Source organism: Borostomias antarcticus (assembly GCF_949987555.1).
Source record: "Borostomias antarcticus genome assembly, chromosome: 17".
In the NCBI taxonomy this organism is placed as follows: Eukaryota; Metazoa; Chordata; class Actinopteri; order Stomiiformes; family Stomiidae; genus Borostomias; species Borostomias antarcticus.
The window spans coordinates 5,561,294-5,579,141 of NC_140250.1; the positions used below are offsets into that span (position 1 = coordinate 5,561,294).

General features: G+C 44.5%; 1 protein-coding gene across 1 annotated transcript; it reads right to left on the reverse strand.

Moving 5' to 3' along the window:
- Nucleotides 1–7,878: 7,878 nt before the first annotated feature.
- On the reverse strand, nt 7,879–14,879 carry LOC311320003 (uncharacterized protein; the record flags this gene model as incomplete). Its single annotated transcript, XM_084451637.1, has 9 exons — nt 7,879–8,414; nt 9,051–9,077; nt 9,211–9,289; nt 10,411–10,539; nt 10,848–10,973; nt 11,510–11,650; nt 13,281–13,379; nt 13,847–13,989; nt 14,834–14,879. 9 exons carry the CDS (start codon nt 14,877–14,879, stop codon nt 7,879–7,881), a joined length of 1,326 nt encoding a protein of 441 aa, XP_084307763.1.
- Nucleotides 14,880–17,848: the final 2,969 nt, after the last annotated feature.

Genomic DNA, 17,848 nt, shown 5'->3' on the forward strand with positions numbered 1-17,848 from the left:
TTCAAAATGACCTTTGTAGTACTTTCAATGTCAGTGACGTCACTTTACAAAAAAAAAAGTAATTTAAATTCAGCCATGATTGACGTGTCTCCACAGCTCAGAGTTCGTCTACAACGTGAATGACACCCGTACGACGGTGGCGCCCGTGCCCGCGGGTACCATGCTGACCCTGGCCGTCGTCACCCTGGTGCCCGACGCCTCTGAGGAGGGAGAGCCCGTCACCATCACCAACCTCACTAGTGAGCACGGCCAGGGGGGAGGGAGAGGAGGAGGGAGGGAGGGATGGATTAGATGATTCTGAATCGCTCAACCTCTTTTTTCTCGGTTTATCATGTTATCTCATATCTCAAACCTGTTCTGCTTATACTGTATCTCTCTCTCTCTGTCTCTGTCTCTCTCTCTGTCTCTCTCTCCCTCTTCTCTGTGTCATTCTCTCTCTCTCTCTCCCTCTCTCCTTCTCTCCCCCTTTCTCTTCCTCCCTCTCCCTCCCTCTCTCTCTCCTTCCCTCCCTCTCTCTCTCCCTCCCTCCCTCCCTCTCTCTCTCCTTCTCTCTCCCTCTCCATCCCTCTCTCTCTCCCTCCCTCTCTCTCTCTCCCTTCCTCTATCTCTCCCTCCTTCTCTCTCTTTTTCTCTCTCTCTCCCTATCTCTCCCTCCTTCTCTCTCTCCTCTGTCTCCAGTCCCAGGAGCAGTAACAGGGCTTAAGCTGAACTCGACTGCAAGCAGCGTCATCGTCCGCTGGACCCCTCCTCAGGGGGGCTACGAGTCGTTCGTCGTCAACGTGACGGCGGAGCACGTCACCATCCAGCGGGAAGTCCACACCTGCTCCCAGAACTTCAGCAACCTAAAGGCAGCCGCCCAGTACAACGTCTCCGTCCGGACGCTGGTGTCCAGTCTGGAAAGCAGCCCGACGTCTAAAAGCATTTACACCTGTGAGTGGCTGCAGTACCGTCTGCACCCAGGGGGGGGCGATCTGGTTTCTACTCCCTCAGGGCACTGCTGGATCAATGTTGAGATGTTTTACGATTGATTTATAATCTCCTTCTTCTCCATCTCTCTCTCCTTCCCTCTCTCTCTCTCTTTTCTCTGTCTCTCCCTCCTTCTACCTCTCTCTCTCTCTCCTTCTCCTCTCTTCCCCCTCTCCCTGCTGTAGTGCCGGTCCCTGCGGAGGACATCACAGTCGTCTCCCACAACCAGACTTACGTGACGGTGGCGTGGGAGCCACCGAAGGCCACCGAGGGCGTCCGATTGACCTACAACGTCTCCAGCCACAGCAGCTTCTGGAAGGACGGCATGACCAGCGTGACGGTGCGCGACCAGACCGCATACACGTTTGGCGGCCTGCGGCCCGGGACGCTGTACGAGTTCGAGGTGCGGACGGTCGCCGGGGACCTGCAGAGCGAGAGCGTGAGCACGCTCCAGCAGACGGGTAAATGATTCAGCGGAATCAGGACCATTCGCGTTTATTCAACAGAGAACGACAGCAGGTCGATTCGAATTCAGGAGAACGCCTAATCATGTGACCCGACCAGGAGGTTTTCCATGCCAGAGTTGGTAGACTATGGATAGAACATATATACACTGAGGGGCGAATTCACTAAAGCAAATTGCGCCCGCTAATTGCACCATTACATTGCGCGTCAGTTGCGCCAGCTATGTGCTCCGTTTTAAAAACCTATTCACTAAAGACATTGCGCTAATAATATCCCAGCGCAAACACGCCCATTCGGTGTTTGCGGCTGAGTGCAATTTGCTGCTGATATAGGAAATGACTATAAATACTGCGCATACAGCGCATACAACTCGAAAGCATATCATTGGACGATGGCAGACAGAAAAAGAAAGATACGATTCTCAGACAGCCTCACGGACGAGGTTCAAAAACATGTCTCACAGCTTTCCGCAAAAAATATCACGACTGCAGCAAAAAATCATATTTGGGGTTTAATTTCCCAATCAGTCAGTGCCATTTGTGTGTGTAAACGCGGAAGACTGCAAACGGAGGTGGAATAATTTTAAAAGACGAACAAAGGAAAAATTGTCATTTTATGTTATGCAAGTTGCAGCACGATGATCTGGCATACTTTTGGGGGAGTGTATAACATTGCCCCACCGGTACGATCTAGGCATCTAAACGGCTTTTCAGGATTCCAAATGTGCACTCAATCACACCGCGCGTCCTGATGTGAGCCCAGTTGTAGGCCTACGCCGCCTCTCCAACGTTGAAAGGATTACGCACGGGAGTCATCATCCATGGCTGAAGATGATACCTGCCGTCACCTATGATACAAAGCAAAATATTTTCAAGACCATTCAAATAAAAAAAATATTGTGTAGGCTATGTTTTTATTTATTTATACCTATATCGGCCCCAGCCGTTCAATGAACAGCTATAGGGAATGCGCAGTTTCGCGTATAGACTATTATACGCACAGTTTCATGCTATGTAGGCTATTATAAATAAGTATTATTCATTGGGGGAGCTTGGACTCGCTGGGGACGGGTGGAGAGACGCATAGTCAACTGAGCCTCCCCAGACGCATCCTCCAGTTGGCTGAAGAGCTGCGCGCTCTGGTGTCCAAACAGCTACCACGGTGGTTCTAGTGTTAAATCAAAAAGTGACCTTCTTCTAAATATTCTCTCACGAACAACATGCCTGGCATTGCGATGCCGAATTCGCCTCGCAACAATCACTGCTGCCATGATCAGCGGAAAGGCTGGCCGCGACACACCCCTTGCGCTTAAATACCACCACGTCTCTGAAAACGCAATTAATTTCACTTTAACTGCGTGAGGCAATTTGCGCCGATCTTTGTGAATTGGGCGGGTTTTGCAATAATGTTCATTTGCATAGAAAGGGGAACATTCTCCGCCCATATTACCTAATTTAAATATGAGCTAATAACACCGGCGCAGAGAAACGCAATGACGAACGCAACGCAGTTAACACCGTATTTCACCCTTTGCGAGGGCTTTGTGAATAGCAAACATAATTTTTGACTTATTTGCACAGGCTTTGCGTCAGGAAAAGCTGCGCAATCCTTTAGTGAATTCGCCCCTGAGTGTGTGCGTGTGTGTTTGCGTGTATGCGTGTGTGTGTGAGAGTGAGTGTGAGAGAGAGAGAGAGAGAGATTGATTGTGTGTGTGTGCGCGCGCGTGTGTGTGTGTTAGAGAGAGAGATTGTGTGTGTGTGTGTGTGTGTGTGTGTGTGTGTGTGTGTGTCTGTCTGTCTTGGCCTTCTATAATGAATTGCTCATGAATCATTTTATGCCCCCCCCCAGACCCCAGGGAGGTGGTTCTGACGGTGGTGATGGAGTGCTCCTCCAGGACGCCCCTGGAGTGTGAGGACCCCGCCACGCAGGGTCAGGTTCTCCAGAAGGTGAGGTCAACAACCAATCACACGCAAGCTCACCGAGTTTCCTTCTGTGTATTTCCTCAGAATGTCCTCCTTTAATGGTGTTCATGTGCTTGTTTTTTGTGTTGTTTTTTTTTGTCTTGCAGTTACAGGACCATTTTAACAACACCTTTAGCAACCATGTGTTTTGGAAGTTGGACTGGAGAAAGGAATGATTTTGAATGGTATTATTCTGTATCAAAGACACACACACACACACACACACACATATCCATATGTATACACACGCACATACACACACATATCTACTCACACACACACACACACACATACACACACACACATGCACATGCACATATACACGCACATGCATATACACACACACACAAAATTTAAGCATCATCCTCAGTAGAAATTTACAGCATGTGCAGTTTGGTTCTAGGAAAAGAAATTTTTGTTGAAAAGAAAGTTTTGATAGTACAGACTATACAATATACAATACAAAGTATGCAACATCTTTATCATGTCATTTTCTAGTTTCTTTCTCTCTGTTGGTTAAAAACAGAATGTGAACTGTGTCTGGGAGTGGGATGTGTGTGTACTGTGAAGGCTAGCCCGTGACTCATAATAAAATCCTCTGTTAATCTGACTTGTGGTGTTTTGCATATGATCATTCCATTTCCTAATTTTACAGCTTCCTACAAGTTTCTACAAGTTCCTACAGCGGTTTTACAACAAGTCACCAATAGCAGCATCAGATGTTTAAGGACTGCTGTGTGTGGAGGTTAGTGGAAGTCTACGTGACTCACAGTAGCCGACAGTATGCAGAGACCAGGCAGAGACAAACACATGGATGGTCAATACTGCCAAACCGCCACTAGGCGCCGCCCTTGATCCAGTAGCATGAATGCACCGTGGGTGGAGAGGAACTACTTCATAGTCATCATGTATTTAACGCTTTCTGAAGAAGAAGTGGGAAGATAAAGGAGGGTTGTGAGGACGGAGGAGGGAGAGAGAGAGACTTATTTATCTGTTAGTTTACTTAATTGTTTTCTCATGTCTTATGCATTTGGATTTCATTTTTCTTGACGCTTTGGCAATATTGTCCACCTGACATTCATGCCAATAAAGCACAATGAATTGAATTGAGAGAGAAATGAAAGAATAGAAATAAAGTAAACAAAAAGCTGGAAAGTGTCTATTTCACTGATGGCGGCGTAAAGATCCAACCAGGTCCCCTGGCCCTTATCCCCATGACAATCACATATATCTTATCGCCATGGCAATCATGTATCTCTTATCGCCATGACGATCAGATATCTCTTATGCCAATGATGATCACATATCTCTTATCACGACTGTCCATGACACTTGTCCAGATCATGTAAGCGCGTGCAGTGGCTCAGAGGTAAGTGTACCTGCCTTTCAAGCAAGTAGTTGATGGTTTGATCCCTACAATGAATGTCTGCTTTAAGAACTACCTCTGTAAAGGAGTGGAGAACAGGATCAAGCATAAAGGTTACCTGGTGGCTTAGAAGTAGTGCGGCCTTCTATACAGGAGGTTGATGGTTTGATCCCTGAAAAAAAGTTTTTTATTTGTATTTTTTATTGAAAAATAGTCACAAGTTCACAAAAAATAATCTAGATAAACCTTCAATTAATCAATGATTTTTTCCCACAAAAAAAATATGTTCGATTTATCACAGATTTATCGGGAATACTTTTTTCACCCAAAAATTGTTGTTAATCGGGGGTGTAGCCTGATTATTTTTTGTGAAAAGAATAATTGATTAATCATGGTGACTAGTCAACTATTTTATCAATAAAATTTTTTTAAAAAAAAAGTATTCTATGGATCAATCCACCAGCCTTGTGCCTTGTGTAAGGAAGGCAGCATAACTTACCTCTAGGCCACCAGGTCCCCTTCACACTTGGTTCTGTTCTCCGGGGACATTTCAACTGCTCCTTTACAGAAGTAGTTCTTAAAACAGACATTCATTGTGGATATTAAATCATCAACATCTTGCATGGAAGGCAGGTACACTTACCTCTGAGCCACTACATCTCCTTCACACTGTGAAATGTTCTCAGGGCATATTTCAACCACTACTTTACATAAGTATTCTAGTTCTCAAAACATACTTTTGTTGCAGGTGTGAAACCACCTACAACTTGCATGGAAGGCAGCGTTACTTCACTCTGAGCTACTTACACCTGACCTTGTTCTCCTGGTGTATTTCAACCACTTCTTTATAGAAGTGGTCTAGTTCTTCAAACACACTCTTTCCAGGGATCAAACCCTGAACCTGTTGCATCAAAGACAGGGCTACTTAACATTGAGCCACAATGTCTCTTTCAGATTTGCTATTTCTCTGGGCGTATTTCAATTGCTAGTTTACAGAAGTATGCCAGTTTTTAAAACACATTATTTCTGGTGTTCAAACTCTCAACCTTCTGCATGGAAGGCAGTGTTACTTACTTCTTGGCCACCAGGTCTGCTATGCTACCTGCTGGTCTCTTGGGTATTTGTCTTATTCATTAGATATAATGATATGAAGACTTGAGTGACAAGGAAGGATTCATACCCACGCTGCATGGGCAGGACTTACCAACGTCCTTAACCACTGAGCTACCAGGGAGCTCACCAAGAATCAGAAATCTAAACAATCTCAAATTTGCTTTACCCTCATCCTACCAACATAACATAAATGGCCAACCGACGGGGGTCTCTGAGGACCCCAAGAATAAAGTCCTGGAAGAAAAAACCATCACAGAAAAATGTAAACTTTTTCTACTCTAAAACTTTATTAGATGTTATTAATGTCATCTGAGAGAAGTTATTTTAGCAAATTTACTGTTAATTTGCATATTGTATAAAACGAAAATATACACTTTCTTTTTAAGACAAAATCAGACATGTGCATAGAAATGAATAGAAATGAGAATTACTCCATGGACTGGTGTATTTAGATTCCAGAGCAAATTGAAGTTGGTTTATTTTTCATACCAGTGCACAGTGTCTGAGGAGCCATCGTGGTCTATCGTGTGTGTGTGTGTGTGTGTGTGTGTGTGTGTGTGTGTGTGTGTGTGTGAAAGAGACCCTGGGTGTGAGAGAGACCTGAGAGAGAACTTTGAGAGGCCTGAGAGAGACCCTGGGTGTGTGAGAGAGAGAGGCCTGAGAGACATCAGCTGGAAGACGCCAGATACGGCAAAATATAAGACTTCACCTTTCTATGACGGTACAGAACATTCCCCACCAGACGAGTTAATGTGCTCTTCACATCCAGTTTCAAAATGATCTTCGCTTCCTTATTTGGTTGTATGTACATTGTCACCTTCCGTTGGTGTGTTGCTACAGTGTGTCAGCGCCTGACTAGGAGGGCAGAGTGATCACAGTCATCTCTCTGGTTGACCTCACGCATCCACATCTATTCTACCACGCAGGCACTCTGCTTTCCTGTAGTGAACTCTCACATAATCAGATTACACATCCATCTCACTATCACACATGCTCTGTCATCTGAACTTTGTACGCGGCCAAGGCCATTTGCAGATGTTTTATCTCTAAGTGTTTTGTGTTGGGGAAACAGAATAAACGTATGAGGTATTAAATGCTGTTTATTTATATACAATACAATACTCATTTCTTAACATGCTCAATAAGATTGATTCTGGGGTTTGCAGTGGGTTTGATAATGGATCAATAATAATATTTGTTAAGGTGTCTGCACACTGCCCCAACCAACGGCAACCAACACCAATGTTGGACTGGGGTGCCATGTTTGTTGGTGACTGTTGGCATCAGTTGGATGGATTCTGCAGCTGAATTTTAAACATCCCACTTTCTAACAACTGCCAACTTTAGACCGTTGGGTGTTGGGAGTTGGCTGGCGTTGGTTGGGGTGGTGTGCAGGCACCTTTAGGCTATTAGTGGGTTTACCTGCATTCAGTATGAACATGATACGCTCAGTTTTATAAGACACTAAAGTTAAGAAGAGAAAATTAAATGCACATAGAGTAGCCATTCTTTATCCACAAACATATCCATACATAATGACAATTTATTAATATACAGACTAGAAAAGTGCATAGTAAAGTGCATAGATATTGTACAAAACGACAAGCATTTTCTATATATATATATAGAAGATAGAAGATTTCTCTCTCTCTATATATATATATATATATATATATATATATATGCCTACAGACATAGATATGGATAGCTAATACCACAGATGTAGATTCATAATAATATATAAAGCTAGATTTACAAACAACTACTTTCCCAAAATCTTCATTTTGCATTCAGTATTGTTTATTTCATCTGAAAAGCTCACTGTAGTCATTTATCTTCAGAGGAGAGCCAAAAATGGCATTTTAGCAAAACATCAATATCAGATAACCTCGACATGGACATTATAGCTTTCTGGCTGGTTTCTATGGTTTCCACCCCTCTGGTTGTGACCTTCCAGGACGGGTTCAAGGCGTGTCTAGCGAGAGAGCCGGTATCCTGGGTCGCTTTTCAAAACGCGGGCACCTTGTCTGGCGTGATAATGGTGATGAGCGTGCGTCCGTCCAGCGGGGCGACTAGCGGGTACAGCTTCTCCCGGAAGGCGACGGCGGTGAACGTGTAGATGTGCGACCTGTTCTCGGCGTTGAAGAAGGAGATCTGGCCCTCCTCGTAGTCGAGGTAGACGCCCAGGCGCCGCGGCGCCAGGTCAACGGGCAGAGGCGTCTCGGGCTTTGTGCAGGCGTAGAACTGGCGCGTGCTGCGCCACAGGGTCCAGTAGCCCTGCCGGGGCGTCATGGGGAAGCGGCCGTGGCGCTGGGAGCCGGCCGTGGTCAGGCCCACGCGCCAGTAGCCCTTGTTGGCGATGTCGACCTCCCAGTAGTGGCGCCCGGAGCCGTAGCCCTCCCAGCCTAGAACGCACGGCCAGCTGTCGAAGCGCTGCGGGCTGTAGGGCAGGGCCGACTCCGACCGCGCCTCCTGCACCTTGCGGTGGTCATCTGAAAGCTGCAGCCACGGATGGAGGGTCAGGGGGTCGAAGGTCACGTCGGCTGTACAGAGAGAGGGGGTAGAGTTGGGAAACCTTATCTAAAATCTAAAATATGATAGAGAATTAGATTTTTCCAGACTCTTCTTCATGCATCTTCTTTTCTATCTGGGAATTGGTTTATCACTTTTGAATTGTATTTTATGACTGTGTATTGATATTGTAGATAAGATAAGATAACTCTCTGTTAACTGTCTATCCTCAGACCATATGGGCTCTCAACAAGCACTCCTCTTTCTAACAGAAGACTCACACACACACACACACAAACACACACGAACACACACACATACTGTATACAGTATGAACACTTGGTACAGTATACTGCACTCCTGGATGTGGATGTATATTGATCCCTATCTTGGTATCTATCTGTGGTATATAAATGACATATACTTGTTTAAGAACGGTTTATAATGTATCGTTTTTACTGGAACTTTTATTATATCTGCTCCCTTACTCTCCTTTGATCTCCTTTTATCCTGTTAATCTAATGTCTTGTATTGTAATTTTTCTCTGAGACTAACTTTCACTTGCACTTTCATTTCACGGAGTGTTTTACCCTCTATTCCTGGACAAATAAATGACCTTGACCTTGAGATGAAGGCTGTATTTTAAATAAATGTGGATGTAATCTTACCTGATGCACTGACGATCCAACTCCACACTACAGAGACAAAACCACAGCTATTAGACTTAGCTTCCAGTTGACACTTTGTACAAACATTTGTGTGCAAATTGAAGTTAAATACTTTATCGTTCCCAAAGATAGATATTCACAGACGCCAAAGAGCTCTTACCTGATTTAGGGATGTATCTGGGTGTTCCTGCTTTCCAGGTGCGCTGCTTAGCTGACAACCACAGCTGTGGCATCACATCCTGAATGATTGAACGGGAGAAAACGTTGTCAGACATACAGTGAGAAAACCGGGTTCTTATCAATTCACTTGCACTGTTCCTGGTCTTTTGTACTAGTCGTTATCAAATTGACACAGATGGACCCACAATGGAGTAAACCATCTCCACTCATCTACCCCTCATAAGCACCAGGCCGCAGCCCCAGATGAGGTCACGCTAGGCCCTACAACGCCGAAGCACGGGGCGCTGTAGCTCAGGAGGTAGAGCGGATCGTCCAATGATCCTATAAGGTCGCCGGGTTGGAATCCCGGCTCCTCCTGACAACATGTCGAAGTCTCCTTGGGCAAGACACTGAACCCCAAATTGCTCCCAATGAGCAGGCTAGCACCTTGCATGGCAGCTGCCGTCATTGGTGTGTGAATGGGTGAATGAGAGGCCTTCATTGTAAAGCGCTTTAGTAAAGGCGCTATATAAATGCAGTACATTTACCATTTACATAAACGTCATGGAACACGCCAGTGTTTGGTCTCTGGTGTTCTGTACAAACTGTTTTACAGCTGTCCCATATGACCAGGGGGTTATCTAACTGATAGGGCGATGTGCTTAGAAAAGACAACAGTTAATCATTCACTGCCACTGGGAGGTAACGAGGGAGGACGCTGTAGGTCGATCTGTTTGAACTATAGTATCGCATTCTGAGTATCTGTTTCATTTTAGGATTCAAAACAGATCATCCAGCTGGGGGTTAATTGAAGAGTTTGATTAGCAGTTTATTTGTTTGGCCAAAGGTCAACACCCAGGTGCAGAGCAGTGTTGTATCTTTACAAAGTTTCTGGTGATTTTTAATTATTGTGTTGGTCTTACAAGGACTGTGTGTGTGAGCGTGTGTGTGTGTGTGTGTGTCTGTGTGTGTATGTTTATGTGTGTTGTGTGTGTTTATGTGTGTGTTGTGTGTGTGTTCGTGTGTGTGTGTGTGTGTGTGTGTGTGTGTTCCTCACTAGTGACCAGGTGATGTGTGTGTGTGTGTGTGTGTGTGTTCCTCACCTTGCTGTCCTCCTTCAGTAGTGACCAGGTGATGTGTGTGTGTGTGTGTGTGTGTGTGTGTGTGTGTTCGTTCGTGTTCGTGTTCGTGTGTTCCTCACCTTGCTGTCCTCCTTCAGTAGTGACCAGGTGATGAACTCCAGCAGGGGCAGCAGGTTGACCAGCCTCTTCTTCCTCAGCCCCAGAAGACGCAGCGCTTTAACCAGCTCATCACTCTGCACTCCACAGCTCTACACACACACACACACACACACACACACACACACAGAGGTTAGAGACACAACAAATCACCCACACCAAGGTGATTCTCAGGTGATTCTCAGCTCCAGATGATCCAGCCGTCAGCCCGGAACGTTCTCCAGGAAATATGATCTACTTTTTTCAGAACCACTGGAAACCAGTGGATACCTACTAGCTTCAGACATCCTCATCACATCTCCACATGGCCCGGCTCAAGCCTGAATCTGCAGAATAACTTCACTCCAACCTCTGACATGCTGTCCCATTGAACTTTGACCCTGCGACCCCGGCAGCTCACCTCAGAGGCGCTCTGCAGCTCCTTGGCCCACTCCATGATCCTCAGCTGCAGCTCCTCACCGGGGTACACCTCCCCCTTCTCCTCCTCCTCGCCACGCTGCCCCGCCCAGGGGCCGTCCTTCAACAGCTGAGGACCACACACAAACGAGCACGACCCCAGGTTTCAACACAGCTGAGCTTAATTCACAAATCTATGTAAAAAAAAAAGAAGAGATTTTCCGCTACTGTCGGGTCAAGACCTTGTATCTCCAAGATGGCACATTTTCAGAATTCATCAAGAACATTCCAATTTCTATGTTTTTGAACAGATCACATACGTTGAACTGTTTAGAATACATTTAATTGGTCCGAGAGCCAGGAGGTGTTCAGAGGTTGTAAAAGGTAGTCCCAGCTTTCAGTTGAAGAAAAACCCACCAAAATGAAGATATACTTTTTTGACCCGACAGCAGTGTTGGCATGGATGTGGTTTGTTTAAGTTTTGTGTCTGTGTACTGTAGGTATGACTGAATGTAGGCTACTTTTAACGTGATTTAAAGTCGACCGAGGTTGAAGTTCGTTGAGCATTTCTCAGTCTGTGTTTTTCACACCGAAGGAGGCTGTCGGGCCAAACGTGAGACCAGACCAGCAGCTATGGACACACTCCTCCCAGGAGGCCTTGCTCACCTTGTCCACGTTGTTGAGTTCGCTGGCCCAGCGGAGGATGAGCTTCCTGCTCTCCTCCAGGCTGCGCTCGATGCGGGGGTCCGTGGGGGGGTCGACGGGGGGGCCCGCTCCGCTGCCGCCCTCGCCTGGATCACCATCACCCTGGAACAACAGAACGCACAGGACCAATCACATTCCAGTGGTAGGATGATCTCACTTCAGTCTCCTCGTGGCTGCCCGCTTTGACCTCCGACTAGGACTGGGTTAAAAAAAATCGATTAATCGATTCTGAATCGATTCATGAATCCCAAAATCGATCTTTTATTTAATGAATGAATGAATAAATTAAGGAATGAATAGTTCATTAATTCATTCAATAATTCATTCATTCATTCATTTTTGGAAATCAGTATGGATACCCAGCCCTAGGCCTGTTGATGTGTTGCATAACTTGGCAGCCATGTAATTAAGGTTACAGCTAAAAAAAACAGGTTTTAGTAACACTAACCGAATCGATATTGAATCGAATCGAATCGTGATAATCGATTCTGAATCGAATTGATTCTTGAAATTAGAATCCATACCCAGCCCTACCTCAGACGACAGGGAGATCGCTGTTCAGTAACATCACATTTCAAGCATTCGAGGATCTTCATCTGTCATATGAACAAGATCCGGGATGCCATCGTGTAACGTTACAATGAAAACCTACGACCACGCGAGAAAGAACCTCTGCTGGTCGAGCTAGCCGGGCGATGTACCGCATGAGAAATATGACTCGTGTTAAGTTAAGGCCTAAAGTTACAGTTACAGGCAATTAACCCGCATCAGCGAGACAGACCTAAACAGAGTCAAACAGAACACTTCTAACCCTCAGTTCACATGTGGAGTCACCACCCCCGCCCCGTCCCGAACCGCCCTGAGCTCCCACCTGTGTCCCTCTAACCCCGTACTGTACCCCGCCCTCCCTCCCCCCTCCCTAGTTACCCTGCCCTCCCTCCCTCCCCCCTCCCTGGACCTGGAACATGACTAGGCTCAGGAACAGTGTGCCCACTCAGGTTGTCTGTGTTCCCAGTGGGGTGACTTGATAAATGACGATAAGAGCCGCCCTATCAGCTCCAATCGAGTCATGTAACTGTGACATCTACAATAGCCTACATAACAGTCTCCCGTAGCAACGCTTATCCAATCTCCACGAGCGGTCGTAAATCGCTTTTGCCAATTTGTGCCCCAGTTACGCAAGTCCCTCGAATCTGCTTGGTTTATATGGAGACAGTTAAACAGTCAGCATACTGGCTTCACACATAGGCCCAGTCATAAAGGATTATCTTCAACTACAAACTTTTAACACAGATAAATGATCAACCAAAATGAGTTGAACCACCCTGTATTATTGATCAGAGCATGTTACATTAATATAGTGTAGCCTACACTGTGTTGTACACATGTAAATTAACTAGATATAAGCAAAAATGAAAGCACTTCAAGGAAACCCTGATTGATGAAAGTTATTCATTTCCTGGTTCTTTGGACTCTCATTTCACCAATCAGAGGTGGATTATTTACGAAAACGAATATCGGTCAGTGTGTAATTTGTTCCAATGAAATCATTTTTGGCCTCGATGACAGAATGAATGTGACTGCACTCTGGCAGCTGTCTGTGTTTCACTGAGGGGTCATTACATCATCCCTCCTTCCTTGTTCCTGACAGACACCTCTTTCTCCACCATGGCCCCAACTGTATTGCTCTCTCTCTCTCTCTCTCTCTCTCTCTCTCTTTCTCAGGACCTACCTTGCAGACTTGGGCCACCTGCTGCTTCCAGTGGTTGATGAAGCGGACACACTCCTGCAGGCTCCTGAGGTCTCTCAGGCTGTTCTGACGAGGGTGTTGCTGAAAGAGAGAGAGAGACCAGGAAGTCAAACACCTTCACCTTCGCATATACAGTGCAGAGCAGTGAAACTTTATGAAATGTTGGCATCTAGTTAAGGCGTCTGCACACTTCCCCAACCAACACCAACGTTGGACTGGTGTTCCATGTTTGTTGGTGACTGTTGAATTTTAAACTTCCAACATTCTAACAACAACTTTAGAATGTTGGGTGTTGGGAGTTGGCTGGCATTGGTTGGTGTTGGTTGGCGTTGGTTGGTGTTGATTGGGGTTGGTTGGGGCGGTGTGCAGACAACATTAAAGGAAGGTAATGGTTTAATCAGATCAAGCTAATAACTTGTTGTTTGTGCATGTGTGTGTGTGTGTGTGTGTGTGTGTGTGTGCATGCGTGTGTGTGTGTGTGTGTGTGTGTGTGTGTGTGTGTGTGTGTGTGTGTGTGTGTGTGTGTGTGTGTGTGGACAGGTGCGTACCTGTGAGCGTGTGGAGGGGGCGCTGCTCTTGAAGGGGGTGGTGGGGGCAGAGGAGTGGGCCTGCAGGTCTTCCTCAGGCAGTGTCCAGCGAACCGCTCCGATGGAGTGACTGGCCCCCTCCAGCCTCAGATGAGAGGCCGGCTCTGGAGAGGGGGAGGGGAGGGGGGTGGGGGGGCTTTTTAGTCACATACTGTATAATACATAAATTACATGTACCCCATGCTTCTTTCAAGATAGGCAAGTCTACACAGAAGAATGTAGATAGCTACAGTATGATTCAACGTTTGAAGTTGTCTGCACACGGCCCCAACCATCGCCAACTAACGCCAACTAACGCCCAACATCCAACGTTCTAAAGCTGGCAGTTGTTGTTAGAATGTTGGAAGTTTAAAATTCAGCTGCAGAATCCATCTAACTGACGCCAACAGTCACCAACAAACACGGCACCCCAATCCAACGTTGGTATTGGTTGCCTTTGGTTGGGGCAGTGTGCAGACACCGTATGTAAAAAACAAAACAAGAGCTTAGTCTTATCATAGACTCTAACCTTTAGAGTTCCTCTTCACAGATATACTGTAATACATAGTTCGTCATCTGGGGCTACAATGGGTCATTTTGCAATGCTAGAGAACAACCATTGGCCTAAAGGTACAGAGTCCACCAATCACCATTTCGGAAACTAGAGGCACAAATGGTGCTTCTGGGTAAAATGTTCTGTCTTAATAAGGTTATTATGAATTAACTATATCCACAGTGAATGGGAAAAAAACCACTTGTGCTCTTTCATCCGCTAGAACTGCAGATGTCACTTGTTCTTACTGAGGGCTTTACTGACCACAATTGGGATGTAGGCTACAGCTGGTTCCCTTACTCCAAACAGGTGTACTTATTGGATAAAAACGTCTGCTAAATTATTAAAATGTTAAGATGTAAATGTAATGTCCACAGTGCTTCCGGATGAAAGAATAAAAAAAAAAAAAGACCTACTCGTCATTTTGCTCTTCAGAATGCTCTTCATCTCGAAATGTGTCATCCTTCGCCCTATATGAAAAGAACATACACCTTAGACATGTTCAATAGTAGAAGACACACCTTAGACATGTTCCATAGTAGAACATACACCTTAGACATGTTCCATAGTAGAACATACACTTTAGACATGTTCCACAGTAGAACATACACCGTAGACATGTTCCATAGTAGAACATACACTTTAGACATGTTCCATAGTAGAACATACACATTAGACATGTTCCATAGCAGACATGAAGTGATCTACTGTAGTCATGAATTCAAAAATACAGCTGTAAAGACATACGATAAAGTTAGATTAACTGAAAGCCCACCAGGAAGCTTGATTGTAGATATCACACAGACATACAGGGTGATTGTAGATATCACCCAGACATACAGGGTGATTGTAGATATCACACAGACATACAGGGTGATTGTAGATATCACACAGACATACGGGTGATTGTAGATATCACACAGACATACAGGGTGATTGTAGATATCACACAGACATACAGGGTGATTGTAGATATCACACAGACATACGGGTGATTGTAGATATCACACAGACATACAGGGTGATTGTAGATATCACACAGACATACGGGTGATTGTAGATATCACACAGACATACAGGGTGCGATATATAGTCAATATATTACAGTCTATACAGGCTTTGTCAATAAAAGGCAACATAAAAAGTAAAAAATATACAAAATATAAACCAAAAAGATTTAAAACCAGTAGCAGATAATAAATTGGACTAGAATATATTTTGGGAAGATCATTCTCGTGTAATTGCAATAATAAGTCATTGTGAATAGCTTTATTGTTCAGCGCTGTATGACATGTCCTACCCGGTGCTGATGGTGGGTCTGGCCTGGTCTGGATGGTAGAAGACTGACGACTCACGCTGCTCCTCTGCCTGTTTTGTTCTTCGCTCAGCGCTTTCGATCTTTGCACCTTTTTTATGGCCCCTGCCGGGAAAACGTTCTGGCTGTCAGGTAAGAAGCTGACCTGACTTCCCAGCTATCATTGCTGGGTTTATAGATAGTTGACTTTATTCATCCATAGAGGGAAAGAGAATCATTATAGCAGCCAGAGAAGTTAACTCACAGGTACAGTAGGCTGCACACAAATATTCAAACACTCAATATAATCAAATAGCAATTCAAACACTACCAGTGTACAAAGATCAAAGGGATCAGAACAATCAATAGATAGAAAGGCAAGTTAATGGTAAATGGAGAGAGAGAGAGAGAGATGGAGAGAGAGATGGAGAGAGAGATGGAGAGAGAGATGGAGAGAGAGAGATGGAGAGAGAGAGAGAGAGGGAGAGAAGGGTTCACTTATGCTGTGCATGGATGGTGACAGGTGTTGGATCTTTGACATATTGAGACAGTCAGTGATCGTTTAGCTTCCCAAGAAAACCCTTAGTGAACGATGAAAATGGAATATTTCCTGTTGCTATGGCAACTTTGCTGCTCTCAACATCAGAATTACCATGAAAGATGAAACTTGTCATTTTACGTTTCCTGCCTCAATGTCAAAATATCTACAGTACTCATATCTGTCAGGACATCGATTAGGTTGCATTCAACTATCACCTAATTACGAGACCGGAGACTAATGACTCACAAACAGTCCCTCCAGACCTTGTAAATTAGGATGTTAGTTTAATAATAATAATAATAATAATAATAATATTAACAACGATACCATGTTTTATTATTTTATATAAACATTATAAAATAGTAAATAAATATTATTATTTTTTCCATTTTATTTGTGTAGCACCTGTCATACTAGTATGAAGTATATATTTAATATACATCCCTAGTCCATCTAACCTTGACACAGAAAGAGAAGGATTCCTTTGCCAGTTTTGATATGACTAAATAGATCCCTTCATCTAAGATTTTAACTCTATCTATCATCTATCTAACATAAACTATCATAAAAATGCCTGACTGGCACAGAGGTAGATAAGGTGAGGATGAATATGATGCTGATGTTCAGGTATGTATGATAAGGTGAGTCTGCGTGTGTTACTGCGTCTGGAGTTACCCTGGCCAATCATCATGCACATAAGAACATATAAACACGCCCCTAGCCATACACTCACACACATTCCTGCACAAATGCATACACGCACACACCTTTATGGTGTAGAGTACCAGTGGTTAGTGGTAGACCTCGGAAGGTGTGTCTGTGTGTGTGTGTGTGTGTGTGTGTGTGTGTGTGTGTGTGTGTGTGTGTGTGTGTGTGTGTGTCCAATGTAGGTGTCAACTAAGCAAAGTCCCCCCCCTCCTCAGAGACTGGGGTAAAGGTGAAGCCAGACCATATTGTAACTTGGTGACACTAACGTCACACAGTAAACAATGTTTTCTTTACTGAGCCCAACAGTAGCGACACGCTCCACCTTTTCAAAGGGTTCTGTTGGTTGTTAATGTTTAAAATAAGTTTGCAAATTTGGCACCCTTCCATCAAGCAGATCAATCAGCCAGAACAGGTTGTCTCATGATGATAACCAGACAGGTCTGGGAAAAATAGTATTTGAAACATTATCAAATAACCTGAGCATTTGACTGGGTCTGCATGGTGGACGTTTGTTAATGTTTAATACAAGTTTGCAGGTTTGGCATCATTCCATCAAGCAGGTCAATAAATCACAGCTTGTATTAGAGAGGTGTGTGAGAGAGCATTTGACCTACAGTATCGTGGGTCTGTATCCCAATAACATTAACTGTATTGTTTTTAACAACAGCAATAGAGGAGAGGTTAATGTTTTTATCAGGGGTTTATATAAATACAATATACCTCTGCCTTTATAAACAAATATTAGAATCTTCCAGTTTGTTTTTGTGTTGTCTTCACTATGAAAGTGGCCATTCTTTTACAAATCTATATTGTCCCATGTACCATATGTGAGATTTCACGTGTCTTACTAAGGTGAACTAATGAATCTCGTGTGTCCCTAGTCATATA